This window comes from Lolium perenne, chromosome 4, assembly GCF_019359855.2.
Source record: "Lolium perenne isolate Kyuss_39 chromosome 4, Kyuss_2.0, whole genome shotgun sequence".
NCBI lineage: Eukaryota > Viridiplantae > Streptophyta > Magnoliopsida > Poales > Poaceae > Lolium > Lolium perenne.
Window position 1 is genome coordinate 375,578,330 of NC_067247.2, and position 22,461 is coordinate 375,600,790.

Here is a 22,461-nt window from a genome sequence, read left to right on the forward strand (position 1 = left end):
ATTGCCAAAAATATTTGCAACGCTACGAGGTGGATATAGATCTCGCAAACCGACAGTTGAAGAAAAGGTGTTTTATTGTCTCTTCTTCGTGACAGAAAACACATTTCGTACAACCGTGCCAGTTACGTTTAACAAGGTTGTCTTTAGTAAGAATAACACCTCGACGAAGATACCAAGCAAACGCCTTGTTTTTAAGAGGAATCTTCATTCTCCAAATAGATTTATTATTTAAAACAGGTTGAATAGGTTGTATCAATGCATTATACATGGATGCTACCGAGAATACTCCATTCTTGGTAAGTCCCTAGCGAAAAATATCAGACCGTTGCACCAAATGGACTGAAGCTAATCTCTGTAGCAATTCATTCCAGGAGGCCAATCTCGGTCCAACAAGAGATCGCCTAAACGTTAAAGAAGGAGGGGATGTCTCCATCACCGGAAATAAGGTGTCTCCTTTATGACGTACGATATTGTATAAAACTGGATATTGTTCTCGCAGAGTGGTATTACCCAACCACTTATCCTCCCAGAACCTTATTTCAGATTCATCCCTAATGGAGAAAGAACCATGTGGGAAGAAATATTTTTTAGTCGCCATGACTCCAGCCCAGAAATGCGAGTCCCCATGTTTCCAATATACCTGAGACACTGCCTTTGAACCGACATATTTTCTCCTCAATAGGTTTTGCCACACGCCATCCTCGGTTAAAAACCTGGCCAGCCATTTTCCTAGCAGGGCCTTGTTCTTAACCTCAAGATCATGGACACCAAGTCCACCTTGATCTTTCGGACGACAAACGACGCTCCATTTAGTCAACCGGTATTTTTTCTTCTCGCTATCTCCTTGCCAAAAAAATCTAGACCGGAAATAATCCAATCTTTGCAAGACTCCTTTAGGAAGTTGGAAGAAAGAAATCATATACAGTACCATATTTGTCAGCACTGAATTAATGAGAACTAATCTTCCACCTAGAGATAACAATTTTCCTTTCCAACTACTAAGGCGTTTTTGTAGTCTTTCCTCGACTTTTTTCCAATCTGCCAAAGTAAGCCTCCTATAATGAATAGGAATGCCCAGGTAGCTTATAGGAAAACTGCCAATCCCACATCCGAATATTCGGCATAAAGGTTGGCATCATCTTGGGCTGACCCAAAACAAAACAATTCACTTTTATGAAAGTTAATCTTAAGACCCGATAAATGCTCGAAGGCTTAAAGTATCAATTTCAGATTTCTTGCTTTTTCCAGATCATGTTCCATAAATAGAATCGTATCGTCCGCATATTGAAGAATAGATAGTCCACCATCCACCAGATGGGGAACTACTCCTTCAATCTGACCATCAACCTTAGCACGATCAATTAAAATTGCTAGCATATCCGCCACTATGTTAAATAACATTGGTGACAAAGGATCGCCTTGCCTCAAGCCTTTCTTTGTTTGGAATTACTTGCCTACGTCATCATTGACTTTAACGGCAACACTTCCCCCACAAATAAAGTTATTTATTAAAGCACGCCATTCTTCAGAAAAATCTTTCATTCTGAGCGTTTGTTGAACAAAAGACCATTTAACTTTATCATAGGCTTTTTCAAAGTCGATTTTGAGTATAACTCCATTCAACTTCTTGCGGTGCAACTCATGAATTGTTTCATGCAAAATCACAACCCCGTCAAGGATGTAACGTCCTTGCATGAAAGCTGTCTGAGTAGGTCTCACCACATGATCAGCCACCGAATTAAGTCTTATAGTCGCAACCTTGGTGAAAATTTTAAAACATACATTGAGGCAGTTTCTTCGTGAGCGGTATCAACGCTGGAGCAAGGCGGCGGGGGAGCAAGATGGTTGAAGCGCGGCAGGGGTATGCAAGAAGGTGGCTTGGGGCGGAGGGGGAGGGGAGGGGCAGCGGGGGAGGGGAGGGGCGGCGGGGGTGGGGGCGAGCGGCGTGAGAGCAACCAGCGGAGCCGAGGAAGAAGACCAAGGAACGAGATAAGCGGTGGGAGGACTTCGAATTTTGTCGGAAATTCACCAAGGGGGTTTTTGCAAAAAGTCCGTCAAATCAAGTAAATCAGGCCGGAGGGAGTACCAAATACCGTTTCGCAAAAAAAGTATCAAATACTCCCTCCCATCCATAAAAACAGTATTATTATTATTAGATAAAAGCATGCGCTGAAACTCAATATTATTAGAACTAACTTTACTTCCAATTTTCGAGTTCCATAATATCTAAAGGTAAATATCATGTCAGACTTGGGCGCAAGCAACTTTATGATGGTTGATGTCAAGTCTAATCAACGATGCTATATAATTGTGTGCCATGCTAAATGAAGTAGTATTCTAGAGCCTGAGATAAACTGTACTGGAATATGTCAACCTACTCTACTTGGAGTTGGCCTTGTAGGCGATGATGCATTCCTCTCGACACTTCTCATGTTCCTCAAACACATTAAATATTTAAGAACACACCAATAAGGAGCTGAGAAGTACATGTAAAATCGATCATACTTGGATGTAAGTTTCTAACTTCTACTTTCTACTCGACAGTTCTCAAGATTTCGTAAGATAAAAACTGGTGTTAAGAAACTGAGATGGGGTACTCACCAATAAGGATCTGAGACGTACATGTGTCTTGCTTGTGGCCTACCCTGGTGATGACTTCGCTGAAAGGATGCGCCATCACTAAAAAAACCAGAACGTGCACCTCCTTCCTCCCAATGTTCATGGCACAATCGGCTACCAACTCTGTTCCCTCCACACTGCTGTTATTTCAAGATGACATCAGCATCGTATTTATCTCACATGTAACAACACTACACGTTTTTAATTTAGTCCAAACAATCTCTCCAGTAATTCAGCAATAAAGGCTAAAAAACAGTTGAGTCATTAATGCACATAAAAGGCTAGAAGCCTGGAACAATAATGATTCTAGCGCATAGAAGCTGAGAAAGCAACAATTGAAGAAAAAAAGTTCAATTATATCTTGGTCTGGCCCAAGAACTCACATAGGGAGCCTTGTTTGAGATTTATAGGTTCATGCTAACTTAAGTAAGGTTGACCCGATCCAGCTAACCCAAACAAATACATTAAATCATAGGAACAATTAGTAGATATAGAGATGCTTTGAGATTTCTTATACGAAGATGCTATAAAGCCCCAGGAATATCAAAACTTATTCTTCTATGTCTGAATGACAAACATGTACCCCAGTGTGTTAGAGTATATCACGTCTAGGCTATATTAGGTAGTTTAAGATTGTACTCCAATTCTATCTCTACTAGGCTTCTTGCCCTCCAAGTCTCTAGTATACTATATAAACAGCCCAAGAGGCTCAATGTAATTATCAATTACCGCATATCAATACAATCATATTCCGCAGTCTATCATGGTATCAGAGCGGTTCTTTCTGCGACCTAGGGTTTAGCCACCCACCGCTTCCGCCGCCCCTGGGGAGATCGATCTCCATGATCTCCGCCGGGGGCATCCGATCTCGTTGCTAGGTTTTTCTTTAGATTAGTTTCGTAGTTTAGCAATTTTTGTTTCAGATCTATTTCTTTCTCTCTTTTTCTTTAGCCACCAAATAGTCTGCTCGCCATGTTGTCATCACCCGCCTCTACTCCAACCTCGGCGTTGACTCATCTCCGGAAAATCCCCGGCAATTACCGTGCCAAGGAGGCTCCACGCGGCGCCCCAAGGGACGCGTTCATGCGTCGTCGCCGACTTCTCCGACCGCACGCCGCCACCATGTCGGATCGTCTTTGCCAACACCAACCGGGACACCCGTCCCAAGTATGCGCCTCGCCATCAACAAAGGGCCGCATCATCGTCGCTGGTTATCATCGCCGACCACCATCTACACCAACAACTCTACCGCACGTACTGCATCATCGCCGTCATCACCAATCAAGGTCTTCGTCAACACCAACGGGTTCTGCGTCGCCGCGCTCCTGCATGTAGATGAGTAAAACGGGTTCGATCCCCGACATCTACTACCACTACAGTTCAATCACCATCGACAACCACCTCGTCATCTTCGTCCACAATGACCATACCGCCAGAGTTACAGTCTAATTTTTTGTTTGCACCGCATGTGCTCAATTTTCTTCTTGCAACCTCTTCGTCTACTCCGGCGCATACGGCGCGCAACCGACCGTACACGGAGGCCTTCTCTGCTACTTCATCCAACTCTAGCGCGCATGGCTCATGGTGGTCCCTGTCTTCGCACGCCCGGTACTGGCAACACTGGCGCGTGCCTTCGTCCCCGGCGCGCTCCCGAGCCTGGCAAGTTCAGCGCAGCGTGTCGCCTACCTCAACTACCACAAATCCAGCTACGTCTACCTCGAGTTGACTACCGCTGCAACCGCCTCTTATTTTATCACTATGGCGACTTCCCCCGGGCTCAAGACGACACCGACCACAACAACATCAACATCAAGAACTTCATCAACGGTAATTAAATCACACGGCACCATTGACCACGACAACAACGGCTTCATCGACATCGGCATCAAGGGGCTGCACCACATCTTCGGCTTATGCTCCAGTCGGACCGTCCGCGACGCTCTTGCTGTATTCGCGTCACTACCGATCCGACTGCGGGGGGTGTTAGAGTATATCACGTCTAGGCTATATTAGGTAGTTTAAGATTGTACTCCAATTCTATCTCTACTAGGCTTCTTGCCCTCCAAGTCTCTAGTACTATATAAACAGCTCAAGAGGCTCAATGTAATTATCAATTACCGCATATCAATACAATCATATTCCGCAGTCTATCACAGTGCATCTCACAGCAGATGCTGCATTTCTGTTCATTCTTGTTGCTGTTGCAGAGTATGTAGCAAGCGTCCAAACGATGTGTGCTGCTATATCTCGATCTGCGGTGAGACGCACAGATCACAACAAGGAACATGCAGCGTGCCCCATCGACAGTTATGTGAGGAACACAACATAACCGCTCTCAGATTCAGAAGGCGACGCATCAACTGCTTCTTACAACGGAAACAAAATCAGACATGACCATTGGGAAATTTAGAGCACAGCAGGATGGATGATAATTAGGTAGGAGTTCTATTTAGTGGTGAGTAAGCTAACGAACAGCAAACACGCACACTACCTCTCCTTGAGCTCAGATTCTTGAACTATTTCATATATGACTACATGAGAACAAGAAAAGAAAATTAGCAGCCCAATTGGTCATTTTGTGAACCGAAAATATCTGCATCAGTATATGTCCTAGATAGCATGTTCAAGATTACTGAACCAAGGAAGCAACTTCAAGTCCATTAAGGTACAAATCGTGAAACCTAATTGCTTCTTTTGGTCTGCCACCCAAAAGCTAACGAATTCGCCAAGAAAGCCTACCAAGAAATCCTACCACAAGGGACATAACTGTCAATGAACTGAGAGTGTTCTTTCCATGGTGTTTCAACTAATACCACTCAATTTTCTAGGTAGTGCAAGTTGTTAATGCTCTATTTCCAATGGAGGGGATTTTTGATGCTATTAGTTCATATGCTTTAATTCATATATTTCATAATGGGTTCCTTACATATTCCGGCTACCTAATTAATAGGACCGGTAAAAAAGGCACCTTCCGCTTTTCAGGCCCTCGGCGACGAACTGCACGAGGACTAACCATGCTAACGTTGCTAGGTCATTGGCCTGAGGAAGGTCATGGAGATGGCACTGGTGCATACACCCACACTATACCGCGAACTACACTGGTAACACAGAAGGAAGTGCAATGGAAAACCAAGGAACGGTTAGAAACAAAAACATGTGTAAAAGATCCATTACTTTTTAAAAGCAATTCCCATATACAATAGAATGAAGTGGAAATAAGAGAACACCATAGAAAGAACAACTTGTATTCCACAATTTTTTAAAAGAAATCACCAATCTAAACAGAAGCAAGCGGAATTAAGAAGAGAGCACCCAAATAACAATGTGTGATCAATACATTTCTTAACAACTCGCTTGCTAACAGACTCAACAGCAAAGAGTGTACTCTGAAAAACTTTGGCCTACAGAACAAAACAGGTGAGATGGGCAGAAGGAGCACGAGGAGATGGACACACATCACGGCACATTCCTAATTACACTATTTAATCGGAATAATGAATACAATTTAACCAACACGAACTAAATAGTCAATGTCTAACACACGACATGAGCACAGAAACAAAAGTAAGTAAAATAGCAGGTAGAAACAAGGGCATAATACATATATACACAAGGAAAAGAAAGAAAACCTTGAGAGGAGAAGGAAGCACAGTATGGGCACCGACGACACAAGCGTCAATCCTAGCAAATCTTTGGACCTGCAGAACAGAGGAGAAACAAATGAAAATGTATAAACTCTTTGTGAATGATTTACAATACCCTGTTATCATCAGTAATTACAGAAGTGCAACTGAGCCTGATGTTTCAGGAACATTGTGTAAGAAAATCGCATGTCACTCTCTTAATACAGGAAAGCCAAATCTTACCCGCTGAAACTCTTGAAGAATACACCAAATGAAGCTGCATATATATAATTGTGCACATGATTTAGCTGAATACAATAAGAACTGAAGCCGCACAACTCACTGAAGCTGCATACAGAAGAGAATCTGCTAAACAGATAAAAAACAAAGAATCAATATAGCGTACTGGTCATATTGCACATGCAAGCAGAGAGTACTGGTCATTATGCAAACCCACGAAATATGGTGAGTAAATAAAGCTTCTTAGAACCATCATGGAGATAGCTAATTATCTCAATTTATTTTATATGGCTATTAGATCCACCCTTTCTCATCACCATGTTTTTTTTAAAGTTTTCAGCAGGTTGCCTTCGTCAGAAGTACCTGGGACAGAGGAAGCTCTGTTCAAGGAAGTATATTCGTGAGGACAAATAACCAAAGATCATGACCTTCTATGTTTTCCTAAGAAGGTTAACAACATATTGAGCCACAGAGTGATAACCATATTCTAATCCTAATTGGGATAATGCAATGGTAACACAAAATCTTCTCTTAGGTTGATCACTTCACCTTGATGGAGAGAACTTTTTAGCGTGCATGCTATTGTGGAAAGAAATTAATATGACGTAGTTTTCACAGGGAGTAAGGAAATATTCACATATTCCATATATGTACCAGGTATAAGGAAATGATGAAACGCTTGCAGTCTGTTCAAGGAGAGATTCCTAGCAAATATTTGGCCTGCGAAACAGAGGAGAAACAAATGAAAATGTATGAGCTCTCTGTGAAACATTGTGTCAATAGTTAATACGCCACAACTAAACACAAGTAAGAAAATCGCATGTCACTCTCTTAATACAGGAAAGCCAAATCTTACCCACTGAAACTCTTGAAGAATACACCAACTGAAGCTGCATATATATAGAAACGAGTTCCACGAGACCAACTATTCCACGGTGCTTTTGTTCATTTACAAGTCTGGTCAACTGAAAGAGAAGACACATGCATCAAATAAACAGGTAGACTTTAACAGTGAAAACAGAGAATCCAACAACACAATCATGCAAAGAACTGATAACAGCAGTCTACATTTGAACGCTATTTTGATGATGCCCAGGAAAATCTGGAGGCCCCAAATAACCTCACCTCAAGAATCAGTGCCGTGCAAACTGACAAGCCCTTGATGGTCTTCACCTTTAGACCAACATGCTCAGCATATAAGCAAAAGTTAAACCTCAAAGGCTCAGTAGGTGTTTAAAAAGCATCAGTTGGTGGTTAGACCAATTTACCACTACACTAACCACATCAAATAAGTAAGATTGCAGCAGACGTAAAACTGGTATGATTGGAATACACCGAGATTGTAGAACCACTCAATTTCCATCACACAAAAATACCACAACCTAGCGGTCATGTGCTCCTATTCTCTCCATCTACATACTCCTCCACCTATAGGATCATACGCAGCTTCGACTTCCACTCCAAACTCTTCCACTTATAAAATCCACCGGCTACAATGAAGGGGTGTGTAAGCCTTCGAGAAACAGAGACAAAACTAAACCAAATAAAAGAAGAGGGGAAATTCTACTGGGGCTTTTGACCATGTTTCTAGCCATGGAAACTTCAAGGCCCTGGTCTGGCAGGATCAGCTTCGACGACAACGGCGCCGTGACAAAGCGCGTCCCACAGCCGCCGGAGAGCGCCGCCGCCCTCTTCCAGGGCGTGCTCCTGCTGCGCCACCGCGGCCATCCCATCCGACTCCTCCAGCGCCTTCTCCCGCCCACCACCGCGTCGTCCCCCACTCGTTCTCTAACGTGAGGCACACAAGTCAGACTCTGACTTGGCTTCAGCAAACCGGTTATTCCACTCCAAAAAAAAAGGAAAAGAAAAGGAAACCCCAGCCCACCCACTTTTGGAGGGAAACTCTTCTGCCCAGTTTTGTATCTCCTCTGTTCTTTCTCTTTTCTCCACACAACAACATATCTGACGAAGAACATCAAGGATTAGTTCTGGAGATCGATGGAGAACCAAGATCCAAACAAGTAAGTTAATTTCGAATTCTTTTCTCAATCAAAATTTGCATGCTGTTCGGTTTCTGTTTAAGTAAAATTTTCACGGTGTGAACCAACATCTTAACAGCTATCTATTTCTAATTTGATGATGGGGGGGGGGGGAGGAAATACCTAGATGGAAACCTCAACTTTGGATGAAATTCCACACCGTGGCTGAGGCATGGGACTTTTGGGAGTACTATGGAGCAAGGATGGGATTCAGTGTAAGAAGGAGATACACTAATAGAAACACAATTGATGGGGTTGTGACTGGATGCAAATTCGTTTGTTTCAAAGAGGGTAAAAAGGCGGCTGATAAAAGGGATAGTCGAACTAAGAAGAGCGCTGAAATTAGAACTGGCTGTACGGTTCATATATCAATTACATTGGACCGTGAAGATGGATGTTATGAAATATTTGATCTGGATGTTGAACACAACCACATGCTTCAGCTGCCAGAAGCATGCCGCCTGCTGCCATCACAAAGGAAAATATCTGAAATTCAAGCTTTTGAAATAGAGATTGCTGATGACTCTGGTATTGCGCCAAAGAATGCTCATGAGTTTGCTAGTCGAGTGGTTGGTGGACTAGGTAATCTAAGTTACACACGCCGAGATCATAAGAACCATTTGCGAACAAAGCGCCAAAGAGAGTTGAAGTATGATGAGGCAGATAGTATACTGAAGTATTTTCAAGACAAGGCCATTGAGAATCCAGCATTCCAACATGTTGTACAGTTGGACTGTGATGAGCAAATTGCAAAACTATTCTGGGCTGATGCCAAAATGATCATAGATTATGCTCATTTCGGTGATGTTATAACCTTCGACACTACTTTCGGAACAAACAAGGAGTACATGCCATTTGGTGTGTTTGTTGGATACCATTTTAGAGAAACGACATTTTATTCATTCAAATGGCTTTTTTCAAGCCTTCTTATCAGTACATAATCAGAAGCAACCTCGCACCATATTTACTGATCAAGATAGTGCAATGGGAAAGGCAGTTGAGCGGGTGTTTTTAGAATCAAAGCATGGATTGTGCACTTTCCACATTATGCAGAATGCCATCAAGCATCTACCTAACAAAAAAGAAGGATGGAGAAATCAAGGAAGAGACCCCGGAAGAAGGGGATGATGAGGAAAATGGATCATCTCTTCTCAAAGATTTCAGTGCTTGTATGTATGAGCCCAGAAACATTTGAAGAAGCTTTTAAGGTGATGAGAAGTAAAGTGAAATTTTTTGCTACAGGACACCGTTATTTTCTGGCGTTTGCCAAAACACACTGCTCGATTGTGTCTTTGATAGATACCATTACAATTTCGTGGTATATTTACCAGAACACACCATCTAGATGAAAACGGAAAGTTTTGTATCTTGTCTTCAAAACCAAAACTTTCCGTTTTCCGTTTTGCCCCGTTCTAGTCGGTTTGCGGCTACCGCCTTCCCCTCCGTTTTGGGTTCAACTTCAACCACACCCCAATCCGGTCGTCCACCGCCTCCAGCCGCCGAGGGTCTTTACCGCCGCCGCCCTCCCAATCCCAATCCCAATCCAGCCCTACCGCTGCCCCCACCGCCGCCTCCGATTCTTCGCTCCCACGCGCCGCGCAGGTCTCCGCGCGCGCGTTCTAGGGTTAGCCGCCCTCGACGCGCCGACCCTCCCTCCCTGGTCCCGCCGGCACCGTCCAAGGGGCCTCGACCTCGACCTCGCCAGCCCAGCCCAGCCCCCATGGCGGCGACGGGGCAGGACGGCGACGACGTGGACCACTACGAGGTGCTGCGCCTCCCGTCGGGCGCGGAGGGCGCGGCCCTAACCGTCGAGCAGATCGAGAAGGCCTACCGCACGCAGTCGCGCCTGCGCCACCCCGACAAGCGCCCCGACGACCCCAACGCCACCGCCGACTTCCAGACCCTCGCCAGCTCCTACAAGCTCCTCCGCGACGAGCCCCTCCGCCGCCAGTTCGACGCGCGCCTCCGCGGCCGCCGCGAGGCCGCCGCCCGCGCCGCCGCCACCGGGGTCAGGCGCCGCAGGGCCGTCTCCGACCTCGAGGAGCGCGAGCGCGCGTTCGCCGCCGGCGGGGGCCCGTACGTCGACCCCGACGAGCTCGCCAGGCGCGAGGACAAGCGCAAGGCCGCCGACATCGACCGCGAGCTCAGCGAGTTGAAGGCCAGGAAGAGCTCGCGCATCTCGGGATCCGCTTCCACCTCGGTAACGTCTCGCTGTTCCTTGAATCTCTTCAGTTTCGTTTGCTTCTCCGTGTTGGATTGATAGTAGTGTACTCTATTACCTGCAACCTATTACTACTGCCTTATCGGGTGATGAATGTTGGGGAATTTCTCTTTCAGATGTAGAACATAGAATGATGCACCTTAACTAGCTTACTTCTGAGTTATTGCCCAAGTGTGATAATTGATCACAGGGGATAGGTTTATTGCTGAACTGTGATAGTTGATCAGAGGGGATAGCTTACTTCTGAATTATTACTAAATCAGCGACAACTGATATAGAACGGAGGGAGTACTAATTTGCGGCTTTATAGCATACATAAAGGGATCAGGAAAATTATTTCATCATCCAAAGTATCATTGTGACCATGTCTAAATTATTCAGCATCAAATATCTTGCCTTCCACGTACAATAGCTTTGTCTAATATTGAAGAAAGGGGCACTTGCCAGATTTCCCGTTTCCCTGCCTTACCGTCAACGTAGATTTTAAGATAATACGTGCCTTTTTGCAAGTTGCACGATATTTTTCGATTTGTATTATTAAGTGCCGTGCTGACGACAATTTTACCATTTCCTTTTTCATTTTAGGCACGTGGAGACAAGAAGGGTGCAACTCGAGAGAACGGAGTAAAAACTGACAAGGGGAATTATTTGAAGGTTTCATGGGAAGGTGGAGCAGATTACTATACTGCTGCAAAGTTGGAGGAGATCTTTAAGCAATTCGGCAAGGTTGAAGACATTGTGATCAAGACCAAAAAATCAAGGAACAGGGGTTCAGCAATTGTTGTCATGGCTACTAAAGAGGCAGCAGTAAGTCCCGTTTGTCCCTCGTTTTTGTCTTGGGAGATTTTTTCCACCTTAATTACAAGTCCTGGGCTGGGATTATAGATTTCGTTGTAATCCACATTAGAGTCCAAAGGAGTACTTTACTAGAAATGATAGATCTTGAACTAGCACAGGATAATGAGTTCGTTTTAATCTGCAGCAAGATAAGAGTCCATAGGAGATTTGAAATCGAAATGATAGCTCTTCTAGCAAAGGATAATGAGTCTATTAATCCGCTGGAAGGTAGGCGCCCATAAGAAATTTTACAAACTCTGCATGCCTATGTTTAATAATTAATCGTGCATGATATGTTGCTTGCTCTATTTATGCTTCGATACTGATAGGAGTCTTTAAGAACTTTTTACAAAGTCCGCATGCCTATGTTTACTAACTATGCACCTGTTGTTTATGGTTCAAAACTGATGCATTCTGTGTACAACGTCCTTTGGAACTTTACCAAGCTTCATTATCTGTCTCGAATTTGATTATATATTTTAGTTATGCGGCTAACCAAATACTCGTTGATCTTATAACAGAAAACCGCACTGAAGAACCATTCTGTGTACAATGTCTTCCCGGTCCCAGTAATGGTTACTCCTATTGAAGAATCGGGTGGCTCACCAGCATTCGCAACTCCACCATCTGAGCCACCGAGTACAATCAACATTGATGGAACTGGATTTGTTGATATGGAAGAGTTGGTATTCCGGAAACTTCAAGAGGTACTTAAATGAAGCTTGCAACATGATTTTTGTTGCAACCGTTTGGGTTCTTCTTCAGTTTTCACTCTATTAGTTGAATATACATATGCATTGCGCAATGTGTCATATCGATGAAACTTACAAATGCCTTGTTGACTTTGCAGGTCCAGAAGAGGAAGCAATGTGGATAATTGGTGCTTGGAGGAACATGAGCTAGCAACTTACAGAGAACATCTGCTGTCACAGGTCACAACAGCTGAGGATCATCAGGACAGTTCAGTTAGAAAGTCGGAGCAGTTTTCTTGATTTTGTTGCTGATATATTGTTGTCATACCCGCACATGCTTGACCCAAGTTGTACCCAGTTACTGTCATTGCGTAGGTGTACTTCAACTCTGTATTCTTAACTTCTTACAGGTATGTTCTTTGGAGTAATTTGTACTCCTATAGGAAGTGAAAGGAAAACAAAAACCCTCCACTTTTCATACTTGTATTCCCCATGGCGCAATTTTTAATTGTTTTTCACTGCTGGCTTTAGATGTTGAGAGCATCTCTACCAGAGCCTCCTCGCTGACCGCACCAAGACTTTGAAGAGCCTTTCTTTTGGTAGGCATTTGGCTCGTCAAAGAGGATGATTTTCATTTTCTCCCAGTTCAGCGTCTTGTGACGAGAAGGATCCCAGCAGCAACTGGCGATGGTATCGAACAATACGCTGGAGTGGAACCCCTCTCTTGTAGACAGCACATGCAGTGTGAAGCTGCTCGTCCCCAAGGTCCACTGCCGGCCGGCTCCGGCGTTGCGGCTGCTGTTCTGACCGCAACAGCACGAACTGTTTGGGTTCCTGAGTAGCGGTCAAATGAAGTGTAACATCTTATTTGTTATGCTCCAGATGAGGTTTTGTAATCTAAAAAAAAGGACGATTGTTGCTGGGAAAACGCTTACCATCCCCCGGGGGAACGCGTCGCCCGCTTCCTCCTCCTTCTGGGCGTGACACGCGTCCTCGCGTGGCAGAAAAAAAAAGCCAGCACTACCTTATCTCTTCGTGCTGTTTCCCCATCTTCTCTTTCGCAGAGCACGCCTCCATGGATAGGAATGGAGCACCGTAGCGCCCCAGGCTCCCGCCCCGCCGTCTCCCACGCTGCTGCGGCGCCGTCGTTCCCACGCTGTTGCTCCACTGCCGTGCCGACTCCCGCCATGGATCCCACCGCTCCTCCCTGCTCCGCACCGCCCCGCCATGATTCGCTCCGGCCGCTGTGATGCGAGAGCCAGGGAGGTTGCCGGCCAGCCCCGACTACAATCTTCGCCGACGACCACCAAGTACGGCCGCTTTGAGTCCGCCGCACGCCCCTGGAGAGCACCGGTGCCTCAAGGGGGTGGGGCTGCTGCAAGCTGGCCGCCGGTGGAGCGGCAAGTCGCGGCCGGTCGCACTGCAGCCGCCCGTGCCAGGAGCAAGCGCCACCATGTGTGCTTCAAGGCGGGCGCCGGGCTGCTGCAAAGGGCCGATGCCGGAGATGCTAGGGGCCACCGCCGTTACTACAAGGGCAACCAAGGATGGCGTCGATGCTACAAAAAACCACCGCCGTTGCTACATGTGTCCGCCTCCGTTGCTACATCAGGCCGCCACATTTGGTATATCCGGCCGCCGGTGCTGGTACGTTCTTCCTCTGCCGTTGCTACATCCAGTCACCGGTGTTGCTACATTCGGCTTCCGGTGCTGCTACGTTCTTCCTCCGCCGCTGCTACATCCGGCCGCCGCTGCTACATGAGGCCGCCTTCGCTGCTACGTCCGGTCACGGCCGCTGCTACATCGGCCAGCGCTGCTACAGGAGGCCGCCTTCGCTGCTACGTCCGGCCGTCGCCGCTGCTACAGGAGGTCGCCTTCGCTGCTACGTCCGGTCGCCACCGCTGCTACATCGGCCAGCGCTGCTACAGGAGGCCGCCTTCGCTGCTACGTCCGGCCGTCGCCGCTGCTACAGGAGGCCGCCGCCGTTGCTACATCGGGCCGCCGCTGCTGCTACAGGAGGTCGCCGCCGCTGCTACGTCCGGCCGCCGCCGCTGCTACAGGCGAGGCTGCAAGCGGAGTCACGGGAGCGCCTCAAGCGATGTCCAGGACTTGTACGCTAACGAGGAGGGAATTTTTTTTGTTTATCGGGTTGCCTTTTTTAATGTGACGAGTTCTGAAATCGGACGACTTGTGGGGTCAAATCGGACGGCTGTCCACCCGGGGGATCGGGGATTTGATCCCCCGGGGGACGCTGAGCGCTGCCCTGACCTGCTCCAAAAGCTTTGTTCGTTCTCTAGCATCCCCTTGTCGACGATGGTCACTGGCCCTGTTCTACAGTATGTGGACGATAGGCTGATCATATATCGCGCTACTCCCTCCGCTGCTCTTGCTCTTAAAATCCTCGTGGACTCCTTTGCGGACGCTACAGGCCTGGCTATTAACTTGGCCAAGTCTACCTTCGTTCCCATGAGCCTCTCTGATGCCACCTGCTGTATTTTGGTGGTCTGTCTTTTCCTCTGCAATGCCGTTCTGAATGCCCTTCCTTCCTAGTACATGTGCTCCCTTTCCCTTCCGGCTGTAGTGATCGAAGCTTTCGACAAGAGACGGCGTTCCTTTTTTTTTTTTTTTGGGACCGGCTCTGACCAACTGTGGTGACCCAGCATACCACTGCATGGTGTAGTATGCAAGTCTGATATAACACCAATGAAACACCGTTCCACTAGTATTATATCGCTCAGAGTGGTACAACAGAAACATATGCGGGTCCAAGGCATGTCTATAGAATTACAACATTGACTCGGTTACATAAGATCATCACAGCCTCCTACTTTACAATGAGGTAAATCTGCAAATAAACTCCAGAAGAACGACTCGTAGTCAAATCCTATCACGAACTCTATTTGTAGAGTATTTGACTAGCTGTAGAGGCTAAGAATAGATTCTAGCTAAATAGGAGCTAGGTATAGGAAGCTAGTTCCCTTCTATGGCTAATCTAGGTTTTCTCCTTGTTGGTTGTGGTATCTGACTCCTCTGACAGGGTCCTGTCTCTTGAAGTAGTTGTTGTCTCCTCGGCCTTTGAGTTGCATTGTAGATCCTCCTTCGATGCCTCCATATCTAAGCAGGGGATTTAAGAGTGGGATGAGTACGAGCGTACTCAACAAGTTCATTATAGGAAAGAGGTGTTTAATGCACTAGCTACAGTATTAGACCAGAAAGTCTAATACCTGAAGGAGATATGCCCTAGAGGCAATAATAAAGTGGTTATTATTTATATCTTTATGTTTATGATAAATGTTTATATATCATGCTATAATTGTATTAACCGAAACATTAGTACATGTGTGATATGTAGACAACAAGAAGTCCCTAGTATGCCTCTTAAACTAGCTTGTTGATTAATGGATGATTAGTTTCATAATCATGAACATTGGATGTTATTAATAACAAGGTTATATCATTATATGAATGATGTAATGGATACACCCAATTAAGCGTAGCATAAGATCTCGTCATTAAGTTATTTGCTATAAGCTTTCAATACATAGTTACCTAGTCCTTATGACCATGAGATCATATAAATCACTTATACCGGAAAGGTACTTTGATTACACCAAACACCACTGCGTAAATGGGTGGCTATAAAGGTGGGATTAAGTATCCGGAAAGTATGAGTTGAGGCATATGGATCAACAGTGGGATTTGTCCATCCCGATGACGGATAGATATACTCTGGGCCCTCTCGGTGGAATGTCGTCTAATGTCTTGCAAGCATATGAATGAGTTCATAAGAGACCACATACCACGGTACGAGTAAAGAGTACTTGCCAGGAGACGAGGTTGAACAAGGTATAGAGTGATACCGAAGATCAAACCTCGGACAAGTAAAATATCGCGAGACAAAGGGAATTGGTATTGTATGTGAATGGTTCATTCGATCACTAAAGTCATCGTTGAATATGTGGGAGCCATTATGGATCTCCAGATCCCGCTATTGGTTATTGGTCGGAGTGAGTACTCAACCATGTCCGCATAGTTCACGAACCGTAGGGTGACACACTTAAAGTTGGATGTTGAAATGGTAGTACTTGAATATGGAATGGAGTTCGAATATTTGTTCGGAGTCCCGGATGAGATCCCGGACATCACGAGTAGTTCCGGAATGGTCCGGAGAATAAGATTCATATATAGGATGTCATTTTATGTGAATTAAAATGTCGCGGAAGGTTCTATGGAAGGTTCTAGAAGGTTCTAGAAAAGTCCGGAAGAAACCACCAAGGAAGGTGGAGTCCACATGGGACTCCACCTCCATGGCCGGCCAACCCTAGTGGGGAGGAGTCCCAAGTGGACTGCCCCTTAGGGGGCCGGCCACCCCCCCATATGGGAGGTGGAACTCCCACCTCTAGTGGGAGTCCTAGCTTGGCTAGGTTTCCCCTCCATATGGAAGGTTTTTGGTTCGGGTCTTATTCGAAGACTTGGAGACCAACTCTTGGGGATCCACCTATATAATGAGGGGCCAAGGGAGGGGGCCGGCCAACCCAAGACCACAAGCTGGCCGCCCCCCTTGAAGTGGCCGGCCACCCCCTCCCAAACCCTAGCCGCCCCCTCTCCTCCATAACTCCCGCGTAGCTTTAGCGAAGCTCCGCCGGACTTCTCCACCACCACCGACACCACGCCGTCGTGCTGTCGGATTCAAGAGGAGCTACTACTTCCGCTGCCCGCTGGAACGGGAGGTGGACGTCGTCTTCATCAACAACCGAACGTGTGACCGAGTACGGAGGTGCTGCCCGTTCGTGGCGCCGGAACCGATCGTGATCAAGATCTTCTACGCGCTTTTGCAAGCGGCAAGTGAACGTCTACCGCAGCAACAAGAGCCTCCTCTTGTAGGCTTTGGAATCTCTTCAAGGGTGAGACTCGATACCCCCTCGTTGCTACCGTCTTCTAGATTGCATCTTGGCTTGGATTGCGTGTTCGCGGTAGGAAAATTTTTGTTTTCTATGCAACGTTATCCAACAATACCAATGCAGGTTTTCATAACCATTTCTTCAAAAGGTTGCTTTTATTCAGAAGAACTATGTCCGTCAGCCTTCACCGGTTTACTAGAACTTCATGGAGCTCCTTTCCGGCCGCGTTCGCAGTTCCATATCCCGGAACAGGGAGTGACAGGTCACGGTTCTTTACACTCTGCAGAGGTGTGTTGCTTTACCCATAAGAGATCTTAACCTTGGTGCCAACCGAGTCATGTTCTCGTCCACACTTCCTATGGTGTGAGGCCCGGTATAAGGTCATAGCCAATCATATTCCTCCGCTACCTCGCACACCCACCCTTTGTTGCAAACCCCAACCCTGGGTCCTCGTCGGTCCACTTACACCATTTAAGGACGGACCCCGACCACGACAACAGTCTGGGATCGAACCAAACCCCTTCGCCGGTAGCTGCAACCCATCATAGACCACATTACCGTGGGGAATTAGAGTGGAATCCCCACCCTCAAGTTGTTCCGCAAGCCGCAACCGCTACGGTATGCACAGCATAACCGTGGGGACTTAGAATGGGTTCCCCACCCACAAGTTGCTCCGCAAGATACAACTTCTACGGTAAGCGCATCCGTTGATGTACAAGAGGTGGAAATACGATTGACTAGTCCGTCCCATTTCAGATCTTATGGTTAACACGGTTATTACGGCACAAGAATCACTGGCAACATTTGTTGTTTAATCCTAGATGGATATAAACCCTTGCAATGGAACCTCCACCATATCAACACAATCCATGGTTCCATTGCCCACCACATAGTCATATTCATAGTTATGAAAGTAGTGGTTTTGGTTTTTATGCAATAGTGATAACCATAGTACTTTGCAAGTAATTTGATAGAAATACTCAAATGACATGAGCAAGTGATGAACTTGCCTTTCTTGACTACAGGATTATGCAGACAAGGTCTTCGATGCGTAATAACTCCAAATTCTGAAATAGCATCATCGTCCGGTAAGGACGATGTTTAAAAGATTGGCAAGGATGCAATAATGCATGAGAATGAGATGCAATCGCGCTAAGCGTGACCTAACCCCAATGATTTAGGATCAGTGAGTTGTAATGATTGGTTTAGGGTGTGTTGCACTTTTAGAGTGATTCACATACAAGGTTCTTATTCAAGTGTGATTTCCTTGGTATTATAAACAGGTAGATAATAAAGCATAATAATCAATTGAGCACACAAAGAATGATAATTGGCATAATGTTAACAAGTAAAGAACAGTGGTCAATTTTTTGTACTATATGACATGGTTAATGATTAATTATCATATACTTCAAAAGAATAACTTTTGAAGAACATGTACTTTGATAAAGAACAAGTATGGTTATTAGGCTTGTGGGGTTCTATGGTTTTCTATGGTTCTAATTGATTTCTGGAGTAAGTAGTAGATGGATCACAACCTTGTTGGATTCATCAACATCTAGGGCTTGTAAGGTTGAGTTAAGCCTAGGCATCCTAAGCAATTAATTACACATGGGTGCTATAAAGGTTGATGCTACTTTGCTGGTGATCGATGGCTATTGTCTATAGGTCCTATTAGGCAGTTTTGATGATGATTCTTTAGTTACTTCAAAAGAATAACTTTTGAAGAACATACTTCTTAAATATTAAGAAGTATTGCAATTAGGGTTGAGGTGGTCTAGGTTTTACTGTTGGTTCTAATAAGTAAGGAATAATTGACTTCTAAATAGGATGGTGGAATAGTATCTCACACTAGTAGGGTTTAGTGGAACAGGGTTATGTAAGGTAAAATAGTAGGTATGGTTGCTGTTAGGGTTCATCACAATGGTGTGATGCTAAATAGGAATGAATAATGATGATGGCTTTGGTAATAGGATCTAGGGTTTATACTTGGTTAACCCTACTTGATTATCTGGGTCTGATGAAGATGAACACATGGGCTACCCATATATTAGTGATAGGTCTTCTACATTTTATGTGTCCAAGACAGGTATTTATTTGCTACTAGGGTTCTATGCTTTGAAAGAATGTACCATGATCACATGCTCTAACCTAGGGTTTTAGGTTTGAAGCAATTTAGGGTTCACATGTAATAATGGAACTAGGGTCCTAATTAATTTAGGGTTTTAGGAGTCACATGAAATGATGAGTTCCTGGTTCTATTACTTATGATATTAGGGTTTTCTAAATACCCTAAGGTTCTTGAATTAATAACTTCACTTTAAGGTTGAAGTTATTAATAACTTTGAAATGAAATTAATATTCACTTTGGCTTTTTATTATTTTTAAATAATTTACTAATTAGAGTAATTATTAATTAGGATTTAAATTTCCCTGATAATGATTTAATAGGATTGCAAATAAAGAAAATTAGTTTTCATGTTTTCTTTATTTGCTTACTGGTTTTATTTAATTTATAAATGGTTTCTTAAATTCCGAATTTTTAATGGTATTTAGAATTTAAAATTAAAGGCTTAAATAACAAGTATTAAATATGTGAATTTTTATTAAAATTAAAAATTTCATTTTATATTTTTATTGGAAAGAGTTTTCTTTTCCAAGAATTTTGATATCTTATTTTCATTTTTCTGACTTAAATTGGATTTTCTAAATTTATTTGAAGTTGCAGATGTTATTGAATTTGAATTTAAACGATTGGAACTGCTAAAACGTACCCAGCTGATTCTACCTGTGGTCACTGACCAGTGGGCCTGTGTCCACGTCAGCCGCCACAGTGTCATTGACCGAGGTCAAAATAGAAAATATGGCTTGGGGCTCACTGCCGGCGGGAATTCGCGACGGCGGCGAGGTTCCAGGCGATTTACGGACACGCGATGATGCTCTAGCTACTCAGCGCGTCACGGGAATGCTAACGGTGGTGGCGCCGCTAGGAAGTGATCGCCAGAACTCGATCGGCGGTGAGGGGCGGCGGTGGTGCTCACAGGTTAGGTGATGCGGAGGTGCTACATCGTCTAATCGGGCAAAGCGATGCTTCCAGAAGACTCAGAAGCTCACCAGGAATGCGACGGTGGGGTCGGCGAAGCTCGGGGAAGTCCGGCTTGCCGGAATTTGCTGTCGCCGGTGTTGGAGAAGATGAACTCGCCGGCGATGATTCTGACCGCGGCGGCTCGATTCCTCTTGCAGGAAGAACAAGTCGAGGCCGGCGATTCCGATGGTGGTCATTACAAGGCTCGGGGTGGTCTCTGTCGACGGCGACGGCCGGAGTCCGCGGGGCTAGGGTTTCGACATGGAGAGAAATTGAGCAGAGAGGGGAGGAACTCGGTTCAGTGTTCATCGCTGGGCTTTATACGGCGTGGAAGAGCGCCTTGTCACGCCTTCGGACGAGGAGGGCTCGACAACGACGATGGGAAGTCGAGCACGCCGTCGTGCTGTCCTCCTCGTGCACCGAAGAGGATGAGGACGATCCCTCCTCGTTGTTATTTTGACGAAGAGGTACCTGGGCTGCTTAGTGGGCTTCTTCTGGGTAGTGTCCTGGGCTGCTCGGCAGGCTGCTCTTGGACTGCTTGGTGGGCTTCTGCGGCCTGTTCAGGTAATCACCCCTCTTCTCTCTTTTTCTTTTATTTTATTTTCTGGTTTGTATTTTCTATTTAATTCTGGTTTGCATTTCCCTTTTGTTTTGCAGGGTTTTAAATGTGTGAATCCCTTTGGAGTTTACAAAGATACTATTGTAAATATAAGAGCTTTAAAATATTTCATATGTGTAGTGACACCCTTGTTTATTAAATGTTAATAGAGATTGAAAATGGGCAATTATATAGTCCTAATTGCCAACATCAATTTAGTTGATCTAAACTATTTCTCAAGAGGTTCTTCTAAGTACCTATTGATAGTTAAGTTTTTATATTTATCTTTTGTTACATTGCATTAAACAATTTACAAGGCATAGCTTAATATCTAGTTTCTTATTTGAGCATATGATCTCATAACATTATTTCATGTGCTCATGGTGGTTATTGATTTGGAGAATTGTTTAAGGTTATTTTAAAGTATTATTATCATCTTGTAAACCCTTAGTTTAATATGGTTAAGGTGGATCTTATTCCTCTCATGAGACTACTATTTATTTGGAAACATTAGTTAGTGGCACCTACATAGGCATGGCTTGGAACATAGGTTAAGTTGTTGTTTTGATTCATTTTAGGGTTGACTAAATAATCCCCTTACTCATATTCAAGCTCAGGCATGGTTCTAGGATTATACTTGTGATCCCCATATGATACATAAGTTAAAGTTGGGATAGGGCATTGGTTCTAAATGTAGGTGGACCTCTTGTTGAATTATCTAGGGTTGCTCTTCCTCACCACTAATAGGATGATTCAATCCAAGATCATTTGGATTGTTATAGGGGATGAACCATACAAAGTTTGTTGCTATTCAGTTGTTTCTCCAATTAATATATTGGAAATGGTTTTAGGGTTGCTAGTGGTACCCCTATAATCTTAGGTGCTAGATTATATCTACTTAACTCACTAAGGTTTAACTGATAATTATCTATTTCCAAAGCATGGTCATGGATTAGACATGATCAACTGGGTTCTTAATACCTTCTACCTCAAGTTCTAAGGGTTTATGATCATTACCCAATTTATAATGATCAATGTTTGGCTTCCTAAGATATCTCTCATTAAATGGGGTTCTCACATCCATGATCAAGTATTATCTTAATCAGCTAGGGTCTAGTACTTCCATTTTACTTTCTAGGATAGGCATACTATAGTTGTCTCAACAATTTATATTCCAGGAGAATGCCTGAGATATTCACTTAGGGTTCTTTCCAAAGTAGGATGATATAATCATTTTAATATATGGATAGTTCTCTCCCTCAAGTCCAAGTGTTGCCTCAATTAATTTGAGTGTAACACCTTAGCTTGGGCTCTCTTATAAAGGAATGGTTATTCTAGGGTTTATGGTGTACTCACAATATCTCAATAGGTATTAAGTCTAAAACTCCACTTGGCTATCTTGATTATCTCACCACTCCAAGATGAAATGGTTTACCTAATACTTTAGTTCAAAGTTTATCCTTGATTCTCAAATAGGTAAAGCTAGAATTAGTATGATTGGTCTCTATCATTTGGGAAGGTCTTCAGTACTAACCTAGGGTTAGGCTCCATAGAGGTTGATGTATTCATCAATGTCTATGTTTAACATAAATAGTTTCTCTCTCTAAGG

The 22,461-nt window shown here is 44.5% G+C and overlaps 1 protein-coding gene across 1 annotated transcript; it reads left to right on the forward strand.

Moving 5' to 3' along the window:
• The first annotated feature begins 9,943 nt into the window (after nucleotides 1-9,943).
• LOC127325711 (uncharacterized) lies at nucleotides 9,944-12,749 on the forward strand. The gene is made up of 4 exons (XM_051352523.2): nucleotides 9,944-10,721; nucleotides 11,328-11,549; nucleotides 12,101-12,286; nucleotides 12,430-12,749. The coding sequence occupies exons 1-4, from the start codon at nucleotides 10,242-10,244 to the stop codon at nucleotides 12,454-12,456; spliced, it is 915 nt and encodes a 304-aa protein (XP_051208483.1). The 5' UTR covers nucleotides 9,944-10,241; the 3' UTR covers nucleotides 12,457-12,749.
• Nucleotides 12,750-22,461: the final 9,712 nt, after the last annotated feature.

What these genes read in the sequence shown, in the direction of transcription:
- LOC127325711 (XM_051352523.2), top strand. Translation starts at nt 10,242, where the DNA reads ATGGCGGCGACGGGGCAGGACGGCGACGACGTGGACCACTACGAGGTG. An exon ending in CGGGATCCGCTTCCACCTCG is followed by an intron (nt 10,722 to 11,327) that starts GTAACGTCTCGC and finishes TTTTCATTTTAG; the next exon opens with GCACGTGGAGACAAGAAGGG. An exon ending in TATTCCGGAAACTTCAAGAG is followed by an intron (nt 12,287 to 12,429) that starts GTACTTAAATGA and finishes TTGACTTTGCAG; the next exon opens with GTCCAGAAGAGGAAGCAATG.